Source organism: Eupeodes corollae, chromosome 1 (genome assembly GCF_945859685.1).
Source record: "Eupeodes corollae chromosome 1, idEupCoro1.1, whole genome shotgun sequence".
Classification (NCBI taxonomy): domain Eukaryota; kingdom Metazoa; phylum Arthropoda; class Insecta; order Diptera; family Syrphidae; genus Eupeodes; species Eupeodes corollae.
This window is the reverse complement of record NC_079147.1, coordinates 130,284,070-130,309,586: the sequence shown is the minus strand read 5'-3', so window position 1 is coordinate 130,309,586 and position 25,517 is coordinate 130,284,070. Positions and strand designations below refer to the sequence as shown.

At 33.5% G+C, this 25,517-nt stretch overlaps 1 protein-coding gene across 6 annotated transcripts in view; it reads left to right on the top strand.

Annotated features, from left to right (window-relative positions):
* Positions 1 to 24,847, top strand: part of LOC129941964 (soluble guanylate cyclase 88E) — an 88,522-nt gene extending 63,675 nt beyond the window's left edge. For 2 of the 6 annotated variants that reach the window (XM_056050745.1, XM_056050746.1), the window contains 9 exons: positions 1,609 to 2,088; positions 2,149 to 2,354; positions 2,416 to 2,539; positions 2,601 to 2,736; positions 13,250 to 13,376; positions 16,300 to 16,504; positions 16,564 to 17,723; positions 23,620 to 23,877; positions 23,941 to 24,846. In XM_056050745.1, the coding sequence (XP_055906720.1) occupies positions 1,639 to 2,088; positions 2,149 to 2,354; positions 2,416 to 2,539; positions 2,601 to 2,736; positions 13,250 to 13,376; positions 16,300 to 16,504; positions 16,564 to 17,723; positions 23,620 to 23,877; positions 23,941 to 24,106 (2,832 nt within the window). In that variant the 5' untranslated portion in view covers positions 1,609 to 1,638 and the 3' untranslated portion in view covers positions 24,107 to 24,846. Of the gene's footprint in view, positions 1 to 193; positions 357 to 1,608; positions 2,089 to 2,148; positions 2,355 to 2,415; positions 2,540 to 2,600; positions 2,737 to 13,249; positions 13,377 to 16,299; positions 16,505 to 16,563; positions 17,724 to 23,619; positions 23,878 to 23,917 lie in introns of those variants that run through there. The other 4 variants (XM_056050747.1, XM_056050748.1, XM_056050749.1 and 1 more) reach the window with 4 other exon arrangements.
* The last annotated feature ends 670 nt before the right edge of the window (positions 24,848 to 25,517 follow it).

The window sequence follows — 25,517 nt, the reverse complement described above, 5'->3', positions numbered from 1 at the left end:
GTATTATTTTTGTCACGTTTTTGTTTATTTGTTAATGAAATGGAACGTGATGACGTACATATATATTTGGTTTGGCACTAGCATCACCTATGAAGTAATTTTGGATAACAAATTTAGAGGAACATATTCTGAGCAGCTAACCAAAACTTAATTATAATTAGTTTCAAAATTCAAATGGTTGAAAAAGGAATTTTAAACGTTTTTTAAATCAGTATTATATTAAAAGAATCCGACATTTACTATTTAACATTCATTCAAGTACTCATAACACAAAATAACTTGCCTTGAAGTGCATAACTACATTTTTAATATTTTTTTATGCAAGGAATAATATAATAATTGTTAATTTAAAATATGTAAGTGAATGAGTACAGCATATAAAACGTTCAAAAATTAAAAACAAAATAAGTTGTTTCTCTACACTGCGAGGATGTTTTATAAATATATAATAATTCCTTCTATTTCCGTATTTAAATGATTAATGTTAATTACATCCACCAACTATCAACTATTATTCCACAATACAATTAATTTTTACTCAATGCTTAATTTTAGTTTGAGCAGCATATTAATTAAGTGAACTTCCAGTGTTATTCATTGAAATAGAAACAATTAAAATTAGTTTCTACTATTTAGTACAGTTTTAAATATAAACATGTTTAAAATTTTGTTTTACTATTTTCCACTTTTTATTTCGATTTTTTTTTTTAGTTTTTCAAACTATGATGGTAAGGGCGTAGGGTGACATGCGCAGGTCTGGGGTTGAAACACTGCCTCTACAACTTAATTTTTGTTAACTCGTAGGTACTGCCTCTTGAATTGACAAATTTGCCAGGAGTATTTTTTTTCATGAGTGGCGATAATGTTACGAGGAACATTGGTAGCCTTGTCTGAACTTCACCGTAGTAAAGGCTTGATCCCGATATACTCCAGACCGTCACTTTCTAATTGGCGAAGTTCAGTTACGAGAGCCTCCGGTTCAATGCAGGAACTTATGCTTTTTAGCAGAACCTTATTTATTTATTCACTTCGGGGTGTGAAATTAAAGAACTCAGCCATGGCCTCTCTCGACAAAACCTCAACATGATGGCATTGACTTCTTCTTTGTCCTTAACTTTCCCTTCTTGTTATGCCTTCCAAACAAGCAAGGATGGTCAGGAAGAGAAGCATTTTGGTATCTTACAGCATATCTTCTGGCTGCTAATCTACCGTTTTCTCTACATTCTCCATAAATGTAATGCAGTGTAGCTTATTCTCTTTGCTTTTTAAATTATTACGTTCCGCAGCGGAATTACTTTCGACACTCTTATAATACTTACCAGCCACACTACTTCCGGTAAGATCTTCTTCATAAAGTTAAGCCTGCTTTTCACTTACATATATAATTATAACGAAGTAAGAAATATTTGTTGTCTTTTGCTAAATATTTTGAACTTTAATTGAATTATCCTTTATTTAAATTAACATAACAAAAATTGAAATTGGACTACACAACATGTCGTGTAACATAAGCATATCTATATGACATTTTAATAAAGTTAACCCATCGAAAATACTGTGTTTCGAATCAATTTAAGAGGTTTTTTATTTGTTTGTCTCTCTTATTAGGTAACAAAATAGACACTATCATCTTCCAGGATGTATGGGCTACTCTTAGAAAATTTATCGGAATATATAAAGTCCGTTTATGGAGAGGAAAAATGGGAAGACATTCGTCGACAAGCTGGCATTGATTCCCCGTCATTTAGTGTACATCAAGTTTATCCAGAAAATTTACTAAATAAATTGGCGAAAAAAGCCCAGCAAGTTCTAGGGGTATCAGAACGTGAATTCATGGACCAAATGGGAGTTTATTTCGTCGGTTTTGTCGGGCAGTATGGATACGATCGAGTATTATCCGTTCTTGGTCGACATATGAGAGATTTTCTTAATGGCTTGGATAACCTTCATGAGTACCTTAAATTCTCCTATCCGAGAATGAGAGCACCGTCGTTTATATGCGAGAACGAAACAAAACAAGGCTTAACTTTGCATTACCGTTCAAAAAGACGGGGTTTTGTGTATTATACAATGGGTCAAATAAGAGAGGTATACAACTTACGATTTAAACTAAATAAATAAACTATCTTCCACAAATATTTAAATTAGGTGGCTCGACATTTCTACCATAAAGAAATGCATATCGAATTAGTGCGAGAAGAAATTCTTTTTGATACTGTTCATGTTACATTTCAACTTACCTTTGACAATAGGGCGTTTACGCTAGCATCATTAGCAATGACAAGGGAAGAAAAACACCTTCCAATAAGTGCTCATGTGTTATTTGAAATTTTTCCTTTCTGCATAGTATTTGGGTTTGTAAATTAATTTAATATTAATAAATTTAAGTACTTGAACATTTGCTTTACTTTTAAGTTCGGACATGGTAATAAGAAGTATAGGAAATTCCCTAATGGTTATTTTACCGGAGCTGATAGGAAACAAAATTACAAATTGGTTTGATTTGGTTCGACCGCTAATTGCCTTTAAATTCCAAACTGTAAGTCAATGTATTAAAATAAAAGTAAAAAATAGTTTTATAATCATTTATTTATTTTAAGATTTTGAATAGAACAAACAATATTTTTGAGTTAGTAACCGTGGAGCCGGTGCCTGAACGAGTTGATGTACAGAAAAAAAAAGAATTATTATTCAACGATGATGGTAGTGATTTGGAAAAAACGCTCCGACTAAAAGGTAAGAAATATAATAAATGTTTTGATCAATTAATAAGAAATCAAAGAAAAATTCATAAGAATTTTCTTATGGTTAACAATTTATTTATTATCATTTAAGAAAAAAGTATGTGGCTCTATTTGTCTACTGTAAACAACCGTTAAGGATGTTAACCGTTAAGCTGCACATTTCTTTATACCATCCTACCTTATAACTTTTCTAATCCAAAACCGTCTCTTTTTTCTATCACAATAATGGCTAGAGCATGATTTAGAGTCTCTAAAATGGGGTTGGGTGGTTTACAATAATGCCTTGGGCCAATGAAAAAAACTGTTAATATCAACCTATTGTTGTTATTTATTTTTTAATAATCATTGGCTTATATGCATATAAAAAAATATTATTAACGGGTTGTATGAAATAAAAAACAAAGGATTAAATTAATATGGCAGATGAAAGGTAACTATGTTTTTAGTGAGGTTTACTCACATTAAAATCAAATAAAAGCGTAACCTCATGGGGGTAGGCTTTATCTACCTTTCCTTTGAACGTTTGACATCAACTGTAAAACTAGCATAATTAACTTATAACTAACGCCATCGTATATCTGTAAATTTCGACAAAACCGATTTCGTGAACCTGGCATCAGTGAGTGGTTTAATGGGTATTAATTATTTGAGTTGCTATAAGTTCTTAAATTTTGCAGCTTCAATAAATCTTCGTCCAGGTTAAAGCGACTCCAGTTCCACACCTACGCATTTGCTGCAGATCCTCTTTAAAATGTCAACCTTTTGAAAAAACTCATTATCGTTTGAATATTTGTATTGAATAATAAATAATTTCACATTTCCTTATTAAATCTCTTTCCCTTTTCAATGAGACCAAAATATTGGTCGCATGCTAGTAATAAGTGGGCAGATACCAAAAATGCTTGGTCTATCTGTTCCACTTGGAATGTAGAATTATTGAATATGTATGTATGTACAAATAGTGCTCATCCTTATTTTCCAGTTTTGGCCACCACATTGATTACTATACATTATTAATTTCTTGCTTTTGACATTCGCTTTCACATAATGCTTAATGTAAAACCCTAATTCCTGTGGGCCACGTGAATCTATTCAATCATTTAAGGTATATAAATTAAAACTTCTTTTATTAGTTTTAGTTTTTAAAAAAATATTTTTGAGGCGAGAACCTCTTTATTCAACAGATAAAAATAATTAACTAATCTTAAATCTAAAAATTACAATTTAGTTTAACCCTACCTCCAGGGCATTTGTCGCGATGTTCCCACAGGTGGTTTTAGCTTACACCCGCTTCTACGTTATGGAATGCGGGTTTGTTCTAGGTGTTGACGATTGCTAGACTAGCTGAAAGTGTGAGAAATGTTGACGATAATTCTTCACACATAATCCGGTGTTAACACCTCTGACCTTTAAAATCGAAGGCCCACCTTCGATGCTGTAGCTCTAATGTGTTGAGGAATGTCTTCTATCTTGGGATAGGGTTTTCTTGTGCCAATTCTTCTGCATTTGGAAGGTCAATCATTTCTGTTGGATTTGTTGTTGTTGTTGTTTTTGTTGATATAAGTTTATTTTTCCGCTTTAAAAGATATTTATTTATTTATTGAAGTAACTTACAAACTAAATTTATAAATTACTTATTTAATTTACTATTCAATTTACTATGGCTTAAGGAAAAAATTATATACATTTTAAATTATTTACATTTTACATTATTTATTATTGAAAAGATAGCATTTATAGCAACTTAACTAATTAAATTTCATCAAACTTCTGGTGAGTAGATATGGCAGCTTTTAATTCGACAGATAGCTTTGACATTTGATGGTTCTAAGATTTTTGCCAGAGTCTCAATTACGCCGTCAGTTTCAGTATGTGTTTGTCGAGAAACAGGACACTCTACAAAAATATACCAGACTGAAAGAAGTGTTTCACATTTTGAGCATTCCTCTGGGCCTTCACGAGTGTAGAAGTGTTTGCTTTTAAACAGTGGTTTTCCTATTCTAACTCTTAATACTTTTATACATTCTTCTCTGGTAAATGACTGGTTATATTGGACACGTGTGTTGCAGGGTTTATGTTTTTGAAGAAAGGTTTGTTTTCAAAAGGTGGTGTAGTGTAGGGTAGCGAATAGCGTGTTTTGCTGCAAGGTCAGCTGCATCATTACCTTCTATTCCGCAGTGTCCGGGTATCGAAGCTAAAGTGATATTTGTGTTGTAGTAAAAGCAGTTTCTTAAGATTCGGAGAGATGGACATTTGTTATTAACGTTGCCCCTTGAGTATACCAAGATTGTCGGTGAGGATTAAGAATTTAAAGAACGTTCAGAATTTATTTGAGGTACAGAAATCGCCTTGTAAATTACAAGTAGCTCGGCTATGTAACTGCTCGCATATTCTGAAAGTAGAGCCTGGTGAAGAGTGGAGAATTGTGTTGGAACTCTACAACAGCGTAGGAGCACCAATGATTTTCTTTTTGCTAACCGTCGGTGTAAATGATTCTGTCCCCTCCTATGTTTGCGATAAGTTCTTCACGCAGCATTTTCTATATAGCGTCGTGTTTGCTTTTTTGTGTTTAACCAGACTGATGTTTATTCGTAGAGAGTTTAGTTTCCACGGTGGAGCGTTGTGAGACACTGTTAACACATCATGTTCTAGAGCGATTCGGGGGAATACAGATAAAGTTACCAAGTTAGTTAAAGCAGATACTGAGTTACTTTTCCTGTTTGTGTTTGAAAAAATAGCTTTTTCGACAGTTTCGAACAATGGGTGTGTTAGACTAACTATTGCTTTACTTAAAAGATTTGTTGCCCTTTTTTCAGCGAGATATTTAAAGGATACATAACCTCCTTCAACTCTTAGTGCTTCAACGTTTGACGATCTAAGGGCAACTGTTGCCGTTCTAAAGCATTCGTTTATAGCTGCATCGATTTTCGAGATGTTCTTTTGTGTAGTATACATAAAAAGGGTTAAGCTGTGTTGTAGTGTCCCTTCCACCAGAGCCTTAGCAATTCAAAGAGCTGTTTCTATATGTGGTCCTTTTTTTTGAACAGATCATTTTTAATGCGTTGTTCCTTGATTTTAAGCCGCTTATCACCTTGTTGACATGTTTATCCCATTTCAAGTTCTTTGTAAACATAACTCCAAGAATTTTTGCTTCTTTTTTTAATGTAATTGGAGTGCTACGTAAGGAGAGTGGAATACAAGTGCATTTTCTTTTTCTGCAGAGATGAAGTGTCTCAATTTTTGAGGGTGGTATAATTGCACCCGTTTTCTCGGACCATCTTGACATTGATAAGTCTGCTTGTTGAAGAATATCTTGAACCTGGTTTGAGATGCTGGACATTCTGTTAAAAGGTATTATCTGCGCTGTATGATGCCCATTTTTCTGCAAATATGTTGGCTATTTTACATGGATCTACTTCGAGTTCTTCATTGACTTTCATTTAGAGGAATTTCCTGTCTAAGCCTGTCATGCGTATAGCTTTGAAGCGACTCCATAGAGTTCTCGTATCAAGTGTAGGATTCATAGTAAATATTAATGAAATTGTGCCATGAAGCTTTTTTACATTTAATTGATTCAAGTTTTACTTTGGCAAAGCATATTCTGTAGGCAGCGCAATTTTCGGTACTAGGGAACCTACGAGCCTTTCGCCAAGCTTTTCTCTTTTCTCTTACCAATAAAGCTAGGTCTTTGGTAAACCATATTGGGTTTTTCCTTGCAGGTTTAGGCTGAGTTATAGGTATGGATTTTGATGCTGCGCTTCTGATGATTTATTTAATCTTTGATGCTTCTTGGTTGATATTGAGTGACGGGACGATTTGGGCGCTTAGTTTTTTTTCTGTCAGTTATAACTTCCAACTAGCCATTTCTTCTTTATATCGTGGAGAAAATTTAGGTTTGAATCTTTGTTTTGGGGTGCGAATCACGATGAGCATATGGTCCCTGCTTACAGCATCAGGTAGCACATTCCATTGTAGGAAAAGAACTAGATCCTGAGTTGCCAAAGAGACGTCGATGGTAGAAAAAGTGTTTCGAGTACTGAAAAATGTGGGCCAACCATCATTCATTTGAATTTGGCAATTAAGTTTTCTGGTGCATGTTCGTTGTTGAGAAATCCTTGCATGTTTCATTGGAGGATTACAAAATCCATAGCGAACGAAGCCATTATTGTGGTTGGGGTTTTATGGTTGAGATAGGTGTTATTGGTTGTGTAATAATTTTATGATCATAAATTTTTAAATAGTTTGTTGTTTTGTTTAAAGAGTTGGATTAGAGAAGCTGAGTCTGGTCTTCAGTACTGTTGTCCCTTTCAATATCATCAGATATATTGTCAAGATCATCAGGTTTCATATTTGTAACCTGTTCTTTTTTTAAAGGATTTGTTTGGTTTTCGTTTTATTTGTTTATTAGTTGATGTAGATGCTGATGTTTTAAAAGATAAAATATGTTTAATGCAACCAAGAGAATTGAGATGGCAAAGACGGCTATGGTGTTGTACTTATTTGTAGTTTCTAGGAGATAAATGTACTCTGAATTTTTGGCATTTAATTTTTTTATCATTTGAAGTGATAATAATTCTTCTGAATATTTTGCTTTAGAAACAGGTTGTAGGACAGCTGGCAGTGGTTTGTAAGCAGATATTTCGATTGACTTATAAACTTCATTTTGGATTCTAATTGATGTGTTGTGTGAATGAATGATGTACGTTCCGTCTAGTGGCACTGTCTCTTCATTTACTTCTATAGGCATATTGGTTTAAGAACAAAGTACCTGGTGTAACTTCTGCAAATTATATGTGTTGATTATTTATTTCAGTGCAGTTTGAAGCTCTGATATTCAGTAGGTGGGGAATGCACGTGAAGTTGGTGATATCTACTATATTATTTCTAGGACATACAGCTAGTTTATGAAATGATAAACATGGGGATATAATTCCATACATTTTGTTCTTACACTCTAAGACATTCTCGTAAGGAATCTTAATAATAGTCTATAATTTCAAAATCATGTCCGTCAGGACTTCCTGTAATGAATTTCCAGGCACTGCCCAGAAGCGGTTAGTTTTTGCTGTAGACATAAGTCTATCAAATTAAATTAAATCAAATTGGGTTGCGCAACAGTCCGTTGTGAACCAGGGCCTAGTGACTTACAACTCTCAACCATTCCTGTGTGCGAGTACTTCTGTCAGGAATGGAAGGGACCTACAATTTAAGGCCGAATCCGAACGGCTACTTTGAGAAAACACTTTTTCATGACAAGAATTACTCTTGAATTATTTTTCAATTCCTCGCAAGAGGCAGTACCCGCGAAAATTATTTTAAGGTGGTACAGGCAGGGATTGAACCCAAGACCCCTTGCATGACAGTCCAACGCACTTTTTTTTTTTTTAATTCATTTTTATTAATTCATTCTTAAACCTATCTAAAAGCTAGACAAGAATTCATAAAACTAGCCTAATTATCCATAACTTACAACTAACTTAATGGTCCCATACGGACACTCTAAGTTAAACTATGACACTAACTACTAATGCCTTTCGGCAATTCGGCCCTAAGATCTATTTTTTACTTCGATTTAAATTGTATTTATTTTGTATTTAATATAAAACTTAAAGCTAACTTAAACTACCTATTCTACCTATAAACTACTTAAAACTAGAACAACCAAAGCAGCAAATCTAGCATTTTTTGTTTTTATATTTTATTGTCTTTTTTATGTTTTTTTTTTAATTTTTTTTTTATATTCCATGTTATTTTTGTGTTTTTTTTTTAAATTTAAATTTTGTTTTGTATTTTTTTGTGTCACCATGCCTATTCTACTTAAAACTAAGCCCTAAAACTATAAAACAAGTATGTAAGCCGGCCAAGGCTTTAAACCCCATCCCGACTATCCAATATCAAGTGCCGATTGAAGCCACAAAACTGGTTCTCCTGCTTCACCCTATCATTTCGGTCCCGTTTGGACACAGCCCTACTGAACCGAAGGAGCTCTGCTCCGCCTTGTGCCATGACGTCCCGATTGTGTGGGAGTCGCCTATCAACGGTTCTTCGTCTGATGTGGTAGATTAACGAAACTGCCAATCTATCCTGTATCAGACCGCATTTGTCTAAAAAGAGGAAAGCCTCTGGTGGAATGAAGCCGCTCAAGCGTGCACTTTCAAAATACTCGTCAATGGGATAGAACGCCCCGAAAATTAAATTGTTAGTCGAAACCAACGCACTAACCATCATGCCACGGGTACATAAGTCTATCAAGGTGGGTTTTTATTTGAAAGATTTCGTTGCTTAAAAAGGGAAGGATGGGATTGTATTGATTGATGTATTCCGCTAGCAAAGTCTCCAGTTCTTTATTATCTTTTGGTATTGTTTGAGGTTGGAAGAGTGTAGAATATTAAAAGTTCCTGTTTGAACCTTTGCCTTTCCCTTGTCTTTTCTTTGGACGAACGATGAAGAACTTCATTCTTCAAACATCTCACAGTGTTCAATAAAACCTTTCAATTTGGCCGTTGATACTGCTGCAATTTGTTGGAGTAATAAACTTTTTGCTCGTCTTCAATCATAAAAGTTATAGTGAATGAATTAAAAAGATTTTCCATAATCGACGACTATTGTTTCGGGTAAACCAAATACAAAAAGTTGTTGTATCTTGAACAGCTTTGGATTTGAGGATCTTTACTTGCGTGTGCTTTTATGATAATTCTTAATATGTATATTCGACTTGAAGTTGCGTGAATGCGTGAAATTCGATCATTTTTTAAATGAATGGGATAAATTTGTTGTATCAATCCCATTATTCTCTCTCCTGTTTTAATGCAGTTTATAACGGATGGATTTAGGACTCTTTTTTGAAATAGAGACAAGATTATCAATGTTAAAGTGAGGTTCTGTAATAATATAGCGATGAAACCGTAAAAAACCACAAAAGGCTTGAGTACATGAATCACCAATGCTAGGAAATATTTGTGTTTTAAAAATAAATTTCCAGGCACTGCCTAGAAGTTAGAAAGTCTAGTGAGCGTTCAGTTTTTGCTGTAGACATAAGTCAAAGTCGGTACTTCGACGCTTTTTTTAAGTTCGTGACCAGAACTTTCGTCACTATGTTGGGTCGTGGATAATTTTATTAACTTGGAATAACTGTGGAGTTCTAGATAAAGCATCGGCAACGAAGTTTATTCTTTAATTCGTGATTATATTCTTCTAGTATGGCCTTCCACCTTTTCATTTCAGAACTATTATTTTTGTTGTTCCACGCAAAGTGAGAGGTTGATGATCGGTAAAAATTTTGAACTTTAGCCTGACGGTAAAGGTAATTTCTCAGTGAGCCTAGTGCCGAAACGATGGATAATATCTCTTTTTCGTTAGCGGCAAAGCTTTCCTCTGACTTACTTAGCATCCTGCTTATAAAAGCTATGAGTCTGCTTTCTTGTTCGAGTACTGCTCCAATAGCAAAATTTGAAGCATCTGTTATAAAGTCGAATGATTTTTCGTAATCAGGATAGGATAATATTACGTCTTCCGATATAAGAGAGTTTTTTATTTTTTGAGCGTCTTGGTGTATGTTTATAAGCTTTTTTTCAGATTGCGTCTTGGACAAACGTCCTTCCTCCCCTCTCAAGAGCATTGGCAGTGGTTTTGCCAGTTGAGCATACCCTTTTATGAAGCTACGGTACTAACCTGACAATGCGGGAAAGGATCTGAGCTCTTTTAAGGTTTTAGGAGTAGCAATGTCTAAGATAGATCTGACCTTTTTGGGATTTGAAACTCTACTTGTGATCTGCAAAATTTGCATTTGTCGAGTTGAGAGTTGAATTTCATGTTTGCTCTACTAAGTGTGCTGAAGACTTTGCTCGATATGTTTAGCGTATACTTTTTTGGGTTTCGAATATTAAATGGCGTTTCTGAGTCGGATAAGTGTGGAGAGTACACCTTCGTAGGCCAGCAAGGTAGTTCAGTGCATGACTACTGTCTAATAAAGGGAAATTGGATTTCTATAATTTCATATTTCATGGTCAAAAGTGTCCCGTTTTCCGATCATTTGCCATATACAACAATACAATATACAGACAATATAACGGTTTTAAAGCTGCCATCAAAATTAAATTGGAAAGAAGGCAGAGCGCACGAGTATTGATGCAACCTAGAACGGAATTGTCCAACGGTGCCTCAAATTTCAATAGGTGACATTGACCAAATTATAAAACTTTCATGCCCGGAATCAAGGAAATACCAGGGAATAAATCTTAAACTGCAAATTCCTTAAAAAAAATGTTTATAGTAGCAAACGCAGGAAAAAAAAAACAAAATTTTATGAAACCGAGGTTCCTAAACTTACAAACTGCAAGGATTTCAAGGAATTCTGGATGGCCATTAGCCAATTAAATCGAGCAAAAATCAGTTTGAAGCTAAATATCGATTTATTACATAATCTCTTTAAGTTACTTTTGAACCCAGAGAGTCTTACGCTTTCTATCCAATACGCTAAACCTTTGTACGAACGATATTTTGGATAGTGTCGTACTCGTAATTATATATTAGTCAAATTGAAGAACTACTATTGGATTTCTTTAAATATGGAACAAAAAGGCTAACTTTAAATTTAACATCAGCTGTCAATACAATTTTGGATACTGGGGAATTTCAGGCAGGTTTTAAAAGTGGCTACTCGACTATTGACAGTATAATTGTAAAGCATAGCGGCAACCTCTATTTAACAAAAAAAGAAGCTCTACTTATTTTTTGTCGATTTCAAGGTAGCTTATGAAACCGTTGAACGTCGATCACTATTCATCAAGCTTTACAATTATAGGATGTCAGACAAATTTGGGCAGGTGCTAGCATCCATGACAAAAATAAGGCAGCGGTATGGAATGGGGCCGAAAAGTCGGTGAGTTTCGAAACGAAGATGCTAGTCAAGCAAGGATGTAATTTTAGCCCAAATTTTTTTGCTTTGTTCATAGAAGACCTGATTGATTTCCTTCCTGGTGGAATTGAAATATCAAGGAAACTCATCAAATCCTTGCTTTTTTGCAAATGACGTCATACTGTTTGTTTACTTGCCCGCAACCCTACAGTTGATGATTAACCGACTTAATGAATCTGAAAGTCAATTTGAAATCCAAGGTGATGATATTCTGGGATGGTTTTGGTAAAAAAAGCCAGGAATGAGCAATGACACTATGACAGAGAACCAATCGTGATTGTTAGAGCCTACAAATATCTAGGATTTAACATAACCAGCAATATTAAAATGGAACCTTAAAGAAAAGCTGATTAAATCTAAAAGTGCAAAAACCGCAACATGGAAGAAATGCCTCTCAGTCAATATCACAAAGTGTTAAATATGAGGTCTTTGTTACAGTGGGGAAGGGGAGAAGTTTGAAACGGTCGAAAAACTTCAGAAGTTCTTCATTAAAAGATGCTTTCGTTTGCCGAAAAACATCTCAAACTATATGAGCTCAATTGAGACAGGACTATCACCGCTCTTCATCAAAACTATTATATGTCATGTTGATTAAATCAAAAAAGTTGTTAATATGGAAGATGAAAGACTCAAAAAAATTCTGGCATTGAAAATAATTGAGAAGAAAAACCTGTGGTATAAGATGCTAGAAGACCATGCTGCCTACTGTAGAACAGATTTTTGAATAGTTAATGAAAATGGTAAATACTGCGATGACGACATCATCAATATTATTGCAAATTAAGATGAAAAACTGGGAATCGACGCAATTAATGGAGCTACATCCTCGATGCACAGATCAACGTACAACCATCTAAATCACAATTTGTGCGAACGTAACTACTTTCGAAACGAGAGCAAACATCAGCTCATATTGGCAATTTTCAAAATGAGAGGAGAAATAATAAGTCTTAATTATACACTACATCAGGAGGATCTGCCTATCTACTGGAGCCTTTGTAACTTAAAAGTAAGGGAAGATGTAATTCATTTCATAGAGAAGTGTCCAATTTTATGGAAAATACGCAGAAATTTGCTCGGCAGCAATGTGAAGTCACCTGACAAAATTATCAACCTCCTCAACCATGAAGGAAATATAAATAAACTATGTATGTACTTAGTTATTTTCGAACTGCAATGTCTTACCGCAATCAAATTATAATCGAATCCTTTTAAAGCAGTAATTTATTTAATTTATATTCTAAATGCTAATTCAAACAAGAAAAACTTCAATTAAATAAACATTGTTAATTTTCAAACAGAAGTCAATCGGCAGGTGGCATAGCCAAGCTTTAACGATTTTACTAAATTTTTGTTGTATGTAAACGAATGTTAGTAAATCGAATTATTTATCTATCTATCTATTATAGTATGCAAATGATGTAATCCATAGTCCCCTCATAGTGTTCATCCAAAAGTCACCCTACCCTACCCATTTGCAATATCTAGAAAATTGTGAACAATGTGTCAGAAATCTTTCATGGAGACCTAAATAATAACAAAATATTTATTCAGTTGTATTTCGTTAATATTTCATTTAAATTTTTAGGTCAAATGGTGTATATGGATAACTGGAGGATGATTATGTTCTTAGGAACACCAGTAATGCCAGACTTAACCTCACTAATAACCACTGGACTGTACATTAATGATTTGTCAATGCACGATTTCAGTAGGTGTGTATACTTTTTAGTTTTTAAATAAAATCACTTATGTAAGGAAACAACATAATTTGAAATGGTGAAAATATAAAAAACAGTCTATTTATTTAAATTAATTTTCATATTTATTCATATACAATATAAAATAACTTTCCGAGTTCATGTATAAACCCATCGTTTCACTTCTTTTATTTTATTTAATCACATTATTTGTGTCATTGAAAGTCTAACTGGTAATAACAAAAGAAGATAACATTTTTAAACTCACGTTCAGGGGAAAGCTGACACTTTAAAGGAGGCTTCTATCCTTCTGGTTCCATTTTATCGAACACATCTACGCTATGTGTATGGTATAAGGTACCTCCCAGCTAAGACCTTTATACCCTAATGTATATGAGATTTTAATGTATGAGCCAAGATATAAACATGTACTGCGCCTCAAATGGTCCATCCGCTTAGTCCAATTTTAGCATACTCTTTCCAACATTTAGGCTAGTATCTCACGAATAAATACTTCAATGTTGTCTTCCAATGCTTCTATTGGAGCGAGCTTGTCTGTATAGACATGAAGAGACATGAGACATGAAAATAATCTAAAGGCAAGTGCGTACTGTGTAGCATGTGGCACCGTCTTGTTGAAACCCTATGTCATGCAAGACAAGCTCTTGGGCAAAAAAAGTTGAATATCATCTCACGGTAGCGCTCACCATTCACAGTTACGTTACGATTCGCATCATCTTTGCTGCGAACGTTGACGAATCGATAATTGACGGTCATCATTAACACTGACCGATACATCTGCGATATTTTCTTCAGTTCTCACTAAAACTGAAGATGTTTGACAGTGAAACAAAACACGAAACGTGCGTCAGATGTTTAAACCAATGTTGCCAAAAAGATAATAGCTACAAAATCAAGCTTTATAAGCGACTGGAAAGAAATCAACGTTGAATCAACTCGCAATAGAAAACATGGCACATTACACTCATTTTGGTATGTTCTAACATTATCAACAAAATTTATATTCCATTCTTCAGCTGCTACAAAATAATAGCTAGAAGCGAATGACAGTTATAAAACCAATCGTTTCAAAGTAAAATACAGGATGCCATTTAAAGTTGATGTTGAGGATGACACAACCTTTCAAGTTTTCCTTGAACGATGGGGCCGATCCTTGTTTGCACATGAGGAAGCGAAATAAAATTAAAATCTTACTTGCTCTATACGTGGATGACGGGTAACTTGAATCACCGGTCCAACATGAACTGGAAACATAATAAAGAGCTAAGGAACAATTTTAAACAGTCCCAACGAAAGCATCGTATTCGATGGAACAATTATTATTATATAGAAATGTTTTACCAGCTGCAAAATAAAGCATATGCTGAAATTGACAATTGTCGACTGTACTATGTTTATGCCATAAAACATACGGCTTCAAAACAAGTGTGCTATTATACTTGTCGAGCAAAAACAGATAATATTCATAAAATTAAAAGCTCCTTAGACATGGCCATCATTTCCAAGGTGAATTTAAAACATTGGGTTGTTAGTTGAAAAGCTAAAACAAAGTTAATAAAATTTTTATAATGGAAATACTATCCAAGATTTTTTGCATACGCATTTGTATAACACTGAATTTTTGAATTAATTAATATTGACTTCAAACCTTATCAGAGAAATAAAAAAATCGACTTTGTCCAAAGAAATTGCAAAGATGATGGGATACTTAAGTTTGAAGTAAATTAACACAAAACCCTGTTCCTCGGTCTTTCTTTTTGACTACTAGGACCTTTGATAACACCGAAGGACTCTTGGTGTTCTCAATCAAACCGTCCTCCTTCATGGTGAAAATTAATCCCTCAACTGTACCAGTGGCAAATTTTTCGCGGGCTGATGGATGGGTCTTGCATTTGAGTCCTTCTATATTTCCAGTTCTGTCAAGCGAAAACATCGGCTCATTCAGAAGTTTTTCTGCCATTTCAACCTGATGTTGGCCTGGTTCCACCATTAAATATCAATGGTGTTTACAATCGCCTTCTAATCTTGACAAAACTATATTATAAAAAGTAGGAATAATCAAGACTACTGTGATGGTCGTCTTAAGAGTACTTGGATGGATCATACTCGTAGGTGCCTCTGTATTTCTGTTTTCTGGTATTTAAGTTCCTGGTTGCCGATATCTAAAACCACTTGACGAAGACCACTCCGATGATGCTCTCATCACACATATCTGTCACCAAAATGTTTTGTGAGAATTCTAGATCTGTAAATTGAATTACAAGTTGGACCTTACCTGCTTCTCCTGTGGCAGTTCATTGACTGTAGCTTATTGGTTTGTGAAGCCAATGCAGATACATAAGGTCTTGACGCACAAAGGATTCTGTGGCACTGGTGTTGATATTGACCACGCGTTTGTTGCCATTTAAAAGTGCTTCGACAGTAAGATTTATTGACTCGTTTATTCTGTGAAACCTGGATGGTGTTTCCAGAGCCATCGATACCAGAACCCAAATTTTGGTTTTTACCTGTTTTGAAACTGAAGTAACCGTGGTGTTATTGTTTACCTTGTTTTGAGTTGGAAACTCCGTGTTCACATTGTTGACAAGTGGTTTAATTTAAAAAACTATTTTGGCTAATGAGGTCTTTAGTCGATAACCAATTTTTACCAATTATTCACAAGATAAATACATATCTAAAATCGAATATCAGTTTTAGCAATTTTGCGTACTTTTTTAAGTAGATTTTAATTTGTATAGATTAACTGACTGTAAGGTTTTTATAAAAAATTTACTAAATGTCGAAAAAATTGTTTCTATAAGACTAAGTTAGTTTGAAGCCAATATTTTTATTTTGAAAAGAATTTATCTTGAAAAATAAACTCACACACTAATATCATTCTTCCACTGACCGATTAAGTTATGTATCTTCAATATAGAGATCTTATGTTAGCTGGGACCCAACAATCAGTGGAACTTAAATTAGCCTTAGATCAAGAACAACAAAAGTCTAAAAAACTTGAGGAATCTATGAAAAAATTAGATGAAGAAATGCGGAGAACTGATGAGCTACTTTATCAAATGATACCGAAGCAAGTAGCTGACCGTCTTAGAAGAGGAGAAAATCCAATAGATACTTGTGAAGTATGATCTAATATCTTTTTTATTTTCAAATATATTATATTTTTTTCTTTTGCTCTTAGATGTTTGATAGTGTGTCTATACTTTTTTCTGATGTTGTTACGTTTACTGAAATTTGTAGCAGAATAACTCCTATGGAAGTTGTTTCAATGCTTAATGCTATGTATTCCATATTTGACACACTCACTGAAAATAACAACGTTTACAAAGTTGAGACTATTGGTGACGCTTATATGGTGGTCTCAGGAGCACCAGAAAAAGATGCAAATCACGCAGAAAAAGTTTGTGACATGGCATTAGACATGGTGGATGCAATAACCGATCTAAAAGACCCGTCAACAGGACAACACTTAAGAATTCGAGTAGGAGTTCATTCTGGAGCTGTGGTAGCTGGTATAGTTGGCTTAAAAATGCCAAGGTATTGCCTGTTTGGTGATTCAGTAAATACTGCTTCCAGAATGGAATCTACAAGCTCCGCAATGAAAATACATATTTCGGAATCCACCAAAGATTTATTGGGACCGAGGTATAGAGTAAGTGATCGTGGTGAAATAGAAGTAAAAGGAAAAGGTACAATGAAAACATATTGGCTAGATGAAAGAGAAAATCGTAAAACCCTTCAACTAGAACCAGCTGTTCTTAATCCGATGAACAGTTTTGCAAGTAAACACCAAAATTGTACAATTGCATTATCCGATCGACGAGTAAGTCTTGGTCAAACTAGCTGTGCTCATCTTGCATCAAGTCCAATAAATAGTAATCCCACATTGGAGGAACGCCCTCATTATTCACCAGTTACATTTAAAGATGTTGAGCGAAGTATTGCCAATTCTCCCGTAAGAAGCTTATTTAGTAACGAAAAAGGAAGAGAATCGCGATCAAATTCAACAGGGCATGTTTTCATGAGATCACCTAGTGATGTATTTGGTTCTCTAATAAGTGATACAGAGGAATTCTTAGAAGATATTTGCAAGTCTTCCACACAACACCGGAACTCTTTAGTGAACAACGTTTATAATACATCATCGCCTAGTTCATCAGCATGTTTTAGTCCGATTCCGCCGTTTAGAATTGGAACTGCCCCATCCAAACCAAGATCAAGCAACCCGGATCAATTAATTGAAGGAGAACTCACCTCGATGGACCAACCAACTCCCACAACAGCTCCATCAATACAAACGAGTAGTTCATCAGCTCCATCATACAATACAAATAAATCAAGGTGAGTTTCATATTTCTTCTATATTTAATACAAGAATTATTTGTCATTCTTGCCCAAAGTGCAGACGAATCAGTTTGGTATCAAATAAGAGAAAAAATGTAGTTTATCAAAAGAAGTATAAATATTGCTGTCTAAAGGACTGTTTTCATTTTAGATGTTTTATTTCTGTTCAAAATTAATATAGTGAGTTATTTCATTAAGTACAAAGAAAACCACTAACTTTAATTATAAATAAATAAATTTACAATTTTCATATATCATGTACATCTGCTATCTATTTAATATTTTAATAAATATAATAATTAATAAAACAGAAGATCGCTGCATTCGAGAACATTTTTTTGTTTTAGGTTGCAGAGCACGAAAAATATCTATGATGTTGAAAAATTTCAAACACCGAAATACTAGGCACAAATTTTTTCAGCGCCGATGTCCGTTATTTTTTAAATTATATTCCTTTATATTTTCTTAAGAACTTTTTGAACTTTGAAAAAAAAACTTTCAAATTAATGGACTTTTAAAAAATGTTAAAAATAATACAGTGCCGACGATTCTGTACGAATTGCATTTGAAATATCAAGTGCAATAATCTTACTTACTCCAAAACGATATAAAGTGGACCTATTGCTACGGGTCATTCAGAAGCTTTCGTTCTTCAAGAAAAAAAGGACGTACATAAGTGCAATTGGACTATAGCTAGAGTATGAGGAGGATTGGCATCTCTTAGGGACACGCTGGACTATCCTCTCAGAAAGAGACCTGTAGAACAGGACATATGAACAATCTTACTAATTAGTTTTGTTTTTCAGAATCTACTGCAATTTATTTTATTTATGACTACCTGGTACGATTCTATATAAACTGTATGGCTTAAGTTTATTGCTTACTTTGTTTTTTTTTTTCGAGTACTTATGTTCTTTTTGTGAGATATCATTTCTTTTATTATTATTTATCTTGTTGATATATTTTTCCTAATCTTTGTTTATAATGATTTTGGGTTATTTTCCATTAGAAATACTACCATTTAAGTGTTCTATAGATTTTCCTTTTGACCAAGACAATCGTTTTTGAGATCGTCACGGGGTTACGACTTCCTGGAGGCTTAACGCTAACCAAGAAAGCAACCGTTGTCAGTTCTCTGCGAAACTTTGCTCTCGCACATACAAGCACGTATTCGACAAGTTGTTGGACTTGTTTCCAAAACCTGCTGAAGCGTAACGGCGATATCAGTAAATATAATGTACAAGAGAGGAAGTTAAGTGAAAAAACAGCCTTGAAAGCGACATGTTGTGCAAAATGAAAAGATTCAGGAATTTTTATAAAAAGGGGAAAAATTTGCGAAAGAGTTAAAGATTGTTTTGTGGAGACGGGCTAAAGGGATACAATTTAACTTTATCGGGATTCGGGGTAGAAAAGAACGAGGACAAAAAAAGGAACAGGAGGTTTAGTCAAATCAAATAAGTAAATTGTTCTTTAAATTGGAGTACACACATATATATTTATATATATATATATATGTACCTATACATATATTTCTACGAATCTGTTTTTTCAACATAGGGATCTTCTATCCCACGGTTTCCCAAAAATAAAACATATATTCAAATACATTTGTTTTCTTTTTTATTTTTTTTTATTTAAACGTTTTGAATTGGTTTTGGAATTTTCTAAATTTACAAAAAAAAATCCTGGAGCCCTTTGTACAAGGAAGTTTATATATTCATTTCATAAACTATTTTGATGAAAAAATATTCAATCTAATTTATTTAAAAGAATTATAAAAAAAGCTAAGCAACCGTGGTGTTAGCTTTTCTCAACAAGCTTTTACTTCGTGTCAGTCGTCGCGCAAATGCGGTTGTAATATTTTAAATTGATTAAATTGTTCGCGGTAAATAATATCGGTTAACAATTATTATGGATATAACAAAAAACAACACTGGATGGTACTTCCATCGAGTCGTAGTGGGTCGTCGGTGTAGGGTTGAGTACGGTGTACGGTAAAATTACCGTATCGTCTGAACACTCCAACCGAAAGACACCGAATCGAGAAAATATCCGATACGGTGAAAATTTAGAATCGTGTGAACAGGCTATAATATATTAGGCAAAGGGTTAAGATATTTAGCAGGGACTATGAACTATGAAAACGAACAAGAAATTAAAACAGGGGATAGTTTAAACGAATAAAATAATAAAAACATAATATACAGACTTATTAACTAGATTAAGGTAAATACAAATTTGTATGAAAATATATATTTGTTTACGAAACACTTTAATATACAGCAAAAAAATAAAGAAAAAGATTTTTTGACTACTACTTAGCGACTAGATTAAGAAAAAAAAAATAAAGTATTATACTAAGTGAACTAGGCTTGTTCGGTAATAATATATTATCACTAAAAGAAATTGAAAAATTATAATATATAACTCTTGAAAAACCTAACGACATAAAAAGTAGACCAATTTTTCTTTAGAACCAAATAATATTCATTGCATTGATTCCCAAATATGTTGACAATAAATTTCGTCTGGTATTTATTAAGCCCATCCAAAATCTAAAACACTATAAATTTTATCTACTACGCATAACTCAATAATAACTAATGGAAAACAAACTATGTAGACAAAAATCAAACAAAAATTAAGATTTAATAATCATAAATAGTTAATGTAACTAAGTGCCTTTGAAAAAAATACTACCTACATGATATTTTGGTAAAAGCCCAAATACAGAAATTAGCAATTAACAAATATTTTTTTTTAAATACAAATAAGACAGTAATAGGACACAATTGTTATAATTTTTAATTTGAAATATCAGGTAGTTATGTTATATAATTTAAAAACTGTTTTATCAAAATAAACAATGTTAAATATAAACATTTTGTTTATTAGAATAACTTTATCATGCAGAATTAAGATAAAGTAAAAATTAAAAGTACTGAACACATCATAAATCGATGAACTATAATATAATAATTAAAGACGTACGAGTATAAATGACTGCTTTAATGTTTTTCTTTTGAGTCTTTGATCGTGTTTTTTTTTCAATTTTTAGAAGAAAATTATGAATGATGAAACTTGACTGTCACTTCCCACAATTCTAATCATAACGGGTGTTCAAACAAGTAGTGTTCGATGGTTCTTAGTCTAAAATCCACTCATTAAAGCTTATTTAATTTAATTCACAGCTTTTTACAATACGGAATGAGTAATTGAGTTAAATTTAATGCTTCCAAAATCTAAAACCTCACTTTCCATTATCAATGGTTGGCACTTACATCAATGATTGCGATCACATACACGATGTCACCAAAAATTAAATTTGTTTCTATTTCTGATCCAGGCACAATTTATAAAGCCTACGACACTATTCAAAGAAGAGGGTTTGAAATAATTGGTGACGAGCTCAATTACATCCCTTGAACATCTTCCGAAATTTTCTTGCCTCACCGTTTTTGCTATTGTTTTAACGGGCAATGCTCTTGATAGGCAGGCAGGTAGAGATGACAGTCACAAGCAGCACTTGCGCGACTCAAATAGCACGTTAGACCTACATATATATTGAAAATTGAAAAGATAATATTATGACGGATTTATATTCACAAAATAGGCCATACTAGAGGCATTTCGTCGAATAAAGAATGTGAATCAGATCTCTGATTTTCATCTCGGAAAGCTCATCAAGATCTTTAAAGAATGTCCTTCCGAAACTTACATTCTAGAACTGGCCAGGGTGGAACATTTACAGAGAAAGTGAATCACAGTTAACCTTTTATGATGGTCTTCGCAGCTACGGTGAATATTGTGTGGATACCCAGCTTTGCTGCATGCTCTCATTCCCATTCATCGTAACAGTTGCACCAGCCTCATTATCGAATTAGTAAGGCCCTGAATATAACAATTCGGCTTATTGACGTAACTTTCGAGAGCCTTATCACTTAAGATGAATTTTTATTAAAAATCCGCATTTTTATTCCTTTCAAGGAACCAGATAAACTAATGATTGAACGAGTCTAGTTCTTGTGTCGACTGTCATGTAGTTTTCAAACGGTTTCCATTCTTATCAGCGCTAACTTGGCCAACAGCTTACATTTTTTGGCAGTTTTGGTTTGATTTTGTTTGATCAAAATAAACTTAAAATTTGTACGCAGGAACTTACATTTTAAGGGCTTTGTGATAATAGCTGTGTTTCTATTTTGATTGAAGTTTAATATGAAAATTGTGTATGCTTCTCTGATTTATTGTAATTCTGCTTAGAATTAACTAAAACCAGATAGCCGAAAAGATGTAGAGAAGATTCCCGACCTATATATTTAAACCATCTTTGACCCGTCAGTAAAGATAGTGATATCGAAGTCTTTCATAACCATGCCATCCTATCAATCCTTTCTAGCAGGAAATTTAGCAGGAACTATAGTCGGTGTCCGCCGAAAAAACATCCACTGCTGCACAATACTAAATATTTAAAGTATAGGTCTAGTGGTAGAAGGTGCAGAAAAGCATTAAAGGTATCTATTAAGCAGGAACGAAGGGCCCCTGTAGTGCGGTAACCAGCTGTTAATTATTATCATTAGTACAATTTTGCTCATTAACACCTACCTTCACTTCTAGTGGCCCAGCCGATAGCTTTCTTCAGAGCCTTCTCCAGGAATTCGCTAATCACGGTGACGAACTTTCCCGAAACCAGTAGATATCATCAGCATAGATACGCATTCACCCACAACTTTTAAATTTTATGAGGATTTTGTTCATGACTAAAATACATAGAAGCGGGGAAAGAACACGGCTGGGATGTTTCTCTATTCACGTGTTTGGCTGAAGTTGTGTTACCTAAAGAATCTTCAATCCTTCTGTCGCTATGCATAGAAGTTATCCATTTTTTAATAAAAACTTCTACCGTTCCGGGGTTGCAGTTGTCGCCATCAGTACTTCCAAGGACTCAGCTTAAGTGTACAATCCAGTAGGTTTCTTGAGAACAGACGGATTGCGATGTTCCTTCGTCATCGCCTTTGTCAGCCTCAGCTCTACTGAAGTATCCAATTTCATTTATCTCCATAAACACTTCAACCGTAATAATCACGCTTCAAGAAATCCTTATGAATCCTCTTTCGTTCCTAATGTAAACTAGAGATGTTCGTCCTTTAGCCATACTACAAGAAGGTGAAAAGCCTTGCCACAATCTTTCTTTTCCAGTCATTGCAATGTTCAAGAATTCTCAAACAATTTATATTGACATTTTCATTCATATACCGGTTTCTTTTCCTAATGCTCATACTGTGCCTCTGGCATATTATTAAAGGTATTGGAAGCTCTTTGAGTGTGTAATAATGTAATTGAAGAAAATTGTATTTACATAATTGTGTGATGAATACTAGAAAAAGAAATACTTTCTGCTTTGTTGATCATTACTTTTACTTCAAATAACATTTACGTAATTAAAATTAAAATGCAACTATTTGATGCTTTTCAATGAAAAGAAGTAAAAGTTAAAATGTACCAATTACATTTTGACGTAGTTGAAAATGTGTATGAAAATTTCAATTACAATTGATTGCACATATTGTTAACTAATTCGTTGGATTATTTCCATTGAACATTTATTTTTATAAATTCGTTCGTTCTGTAAGTTAAGACTTAGAAAAATTGTATTGAGTTAAAATTCTTTCATAGATAATTTTCCATTTTTGACCCGGAGTTTAGACGAAGAAATTTTGTATAACGGAAAGAAAATGCACTTTTTGCAATTGCTCATTTCATCTGACATTTGATATGAACTTTGGTCGTCTACTCTCTGGGTTGAGTATGCATGTATATTGTAATGCTCTTTTAAAAAGTTATGGCTTTAAATTTAAGTGTAATTTTAAATAATACATTTAAATTTTAAAAATAGATTTCTAAATTTCAGAAATAAAAACATATCCTACAAAAATACTAGTTGCAAAAGCAAGGAAGAAAAAAGTTCCAGCTTAAGTATAAGCAATTCGAAAGCAGCGCGGAAAGCAATGATGGCGGCCAAACAGTCCAAAGCAATTGAGAAACTTGACAAAATGGTCGAAGAAGTTTTGGAGACAGATCTTCCCCAATTTTGTCCTTTCAGTTTGCCACCTTTACCAAACTCATTATCAGAATCTGGCATATGCAGCCATGGGTAAATAACATTGAAAATAAAACTTTTACTATTATTTTAGTTCTCGAATTTTAATATTTTCAGTAGACACACACACGGCCATTCAGTGAAACCATGTCACCATGAATCAAAAATGTCTACTAGCCAAAGCTTTAGTCACTCACGAGACCACCAATGCTGTTCTGGTTTCAGCCAACATGCTAACGGGCGACACAACCGTGTTCATTCTAATGCCTGTGAAATCCTTTAATTATCAAACCATGCGAATGTCCTGACTAGCCAAAATTGCAAGGAATATGTAAAAAAGATATAAATGGTCATTATCAAAAATTTTTAGTAAATTTTACCTCTTTAAACGACAATACACATCTAATGCGAACAGAAACATTGCCTAACGAAAAATTACATAATTCAATTTGGTTTGAAATACATATGCTTAAATTCATCGCATTTAGATAGACATAATTTTAAGTTTATGTTTAGAATTAATAAGGAAATAAGATTGAAAAATACTCTGTTAGTAATCTCGGTTAAGTATTCTACTTAGGTGCTTTAATAAAATGTAGACTCCACGAAGCTTCAAAAGAAAATATAATTAATATCATCACATATGTGTGTGTTTGTCAAAATTTTATGATTTAGCTGTTTATATACCGATGAGATTCGATGCACAATAATCATAGTATATTGTCGGCTTAGAGTGACATAAGTAGTCACTCCATTTGTGATTTTTTTTTACAAAGTACTTCAACAAATTGTAATATTTAAATATATTCAATTTTATTGAAAATATTCTAAATTATACTTCCTTTTAACAAAATTCAAATAAATACATCAAATCGATTTGATAGTTTTCTATAAGCACTTTTATATAAAATATTATATGTACGTAGAATTAATTGACTTAGTCGGTTTTCAACCTAAGCCGACGATATATGGTTAGGCATAAATAATAAAAGAAACTTTTCCAATTGCAAATTCAGTTGATCTCTTTATTTTTCCTCAAAAAATAACTTTATTCAATGGGAAGTTAGCTCCTAAATCACAATTTCATATGTCTTTTATATTTCAAAAACCTTTGATTTGAATAAAGAGTGAAACGGCGACATTTCGTTGAGCAGGAACCTCGAAATCCTGCGCAACAGAACCCCATATAACACAATCCCCAAACGTTTCAACTCTTTTCTTATTCTTATCGTTTTAAAGAGTCTGAGTCAGTGAGTGAGAGTAGGTTTCTTAGTAAAGGATGTGTAGTTTCCTATGATGCCGAAGGAACATTTTAAGCATATATCGGATTTTCATATGACTTGGCAACGCTAAATTAATTTTTTAACTTACCCTTTCTAACTGTCATATGATTAACTGATTTATTAAACTCAACATCAACACCTTCAACAAAGTAAACTCCGATTTTAGACAGGGAATAGCAAGTTTAGTAAAAATATTCATTCCCCTCATCCACAACAGATGTCTTTATTACGGGCTTACTTCTCTCATGTCCGTTTGTCAATCCATCGTATTGTCCGAGTTGATTATGTTAACCGATCAAAAACACTATATAAAATATACAAATTTGATTACAACAAAAAATTACTGGCTTGTTTTCACACGTCTATAGAATTAGTTATATATCATATTATTTTTATGTTTTGCAGTGTTAT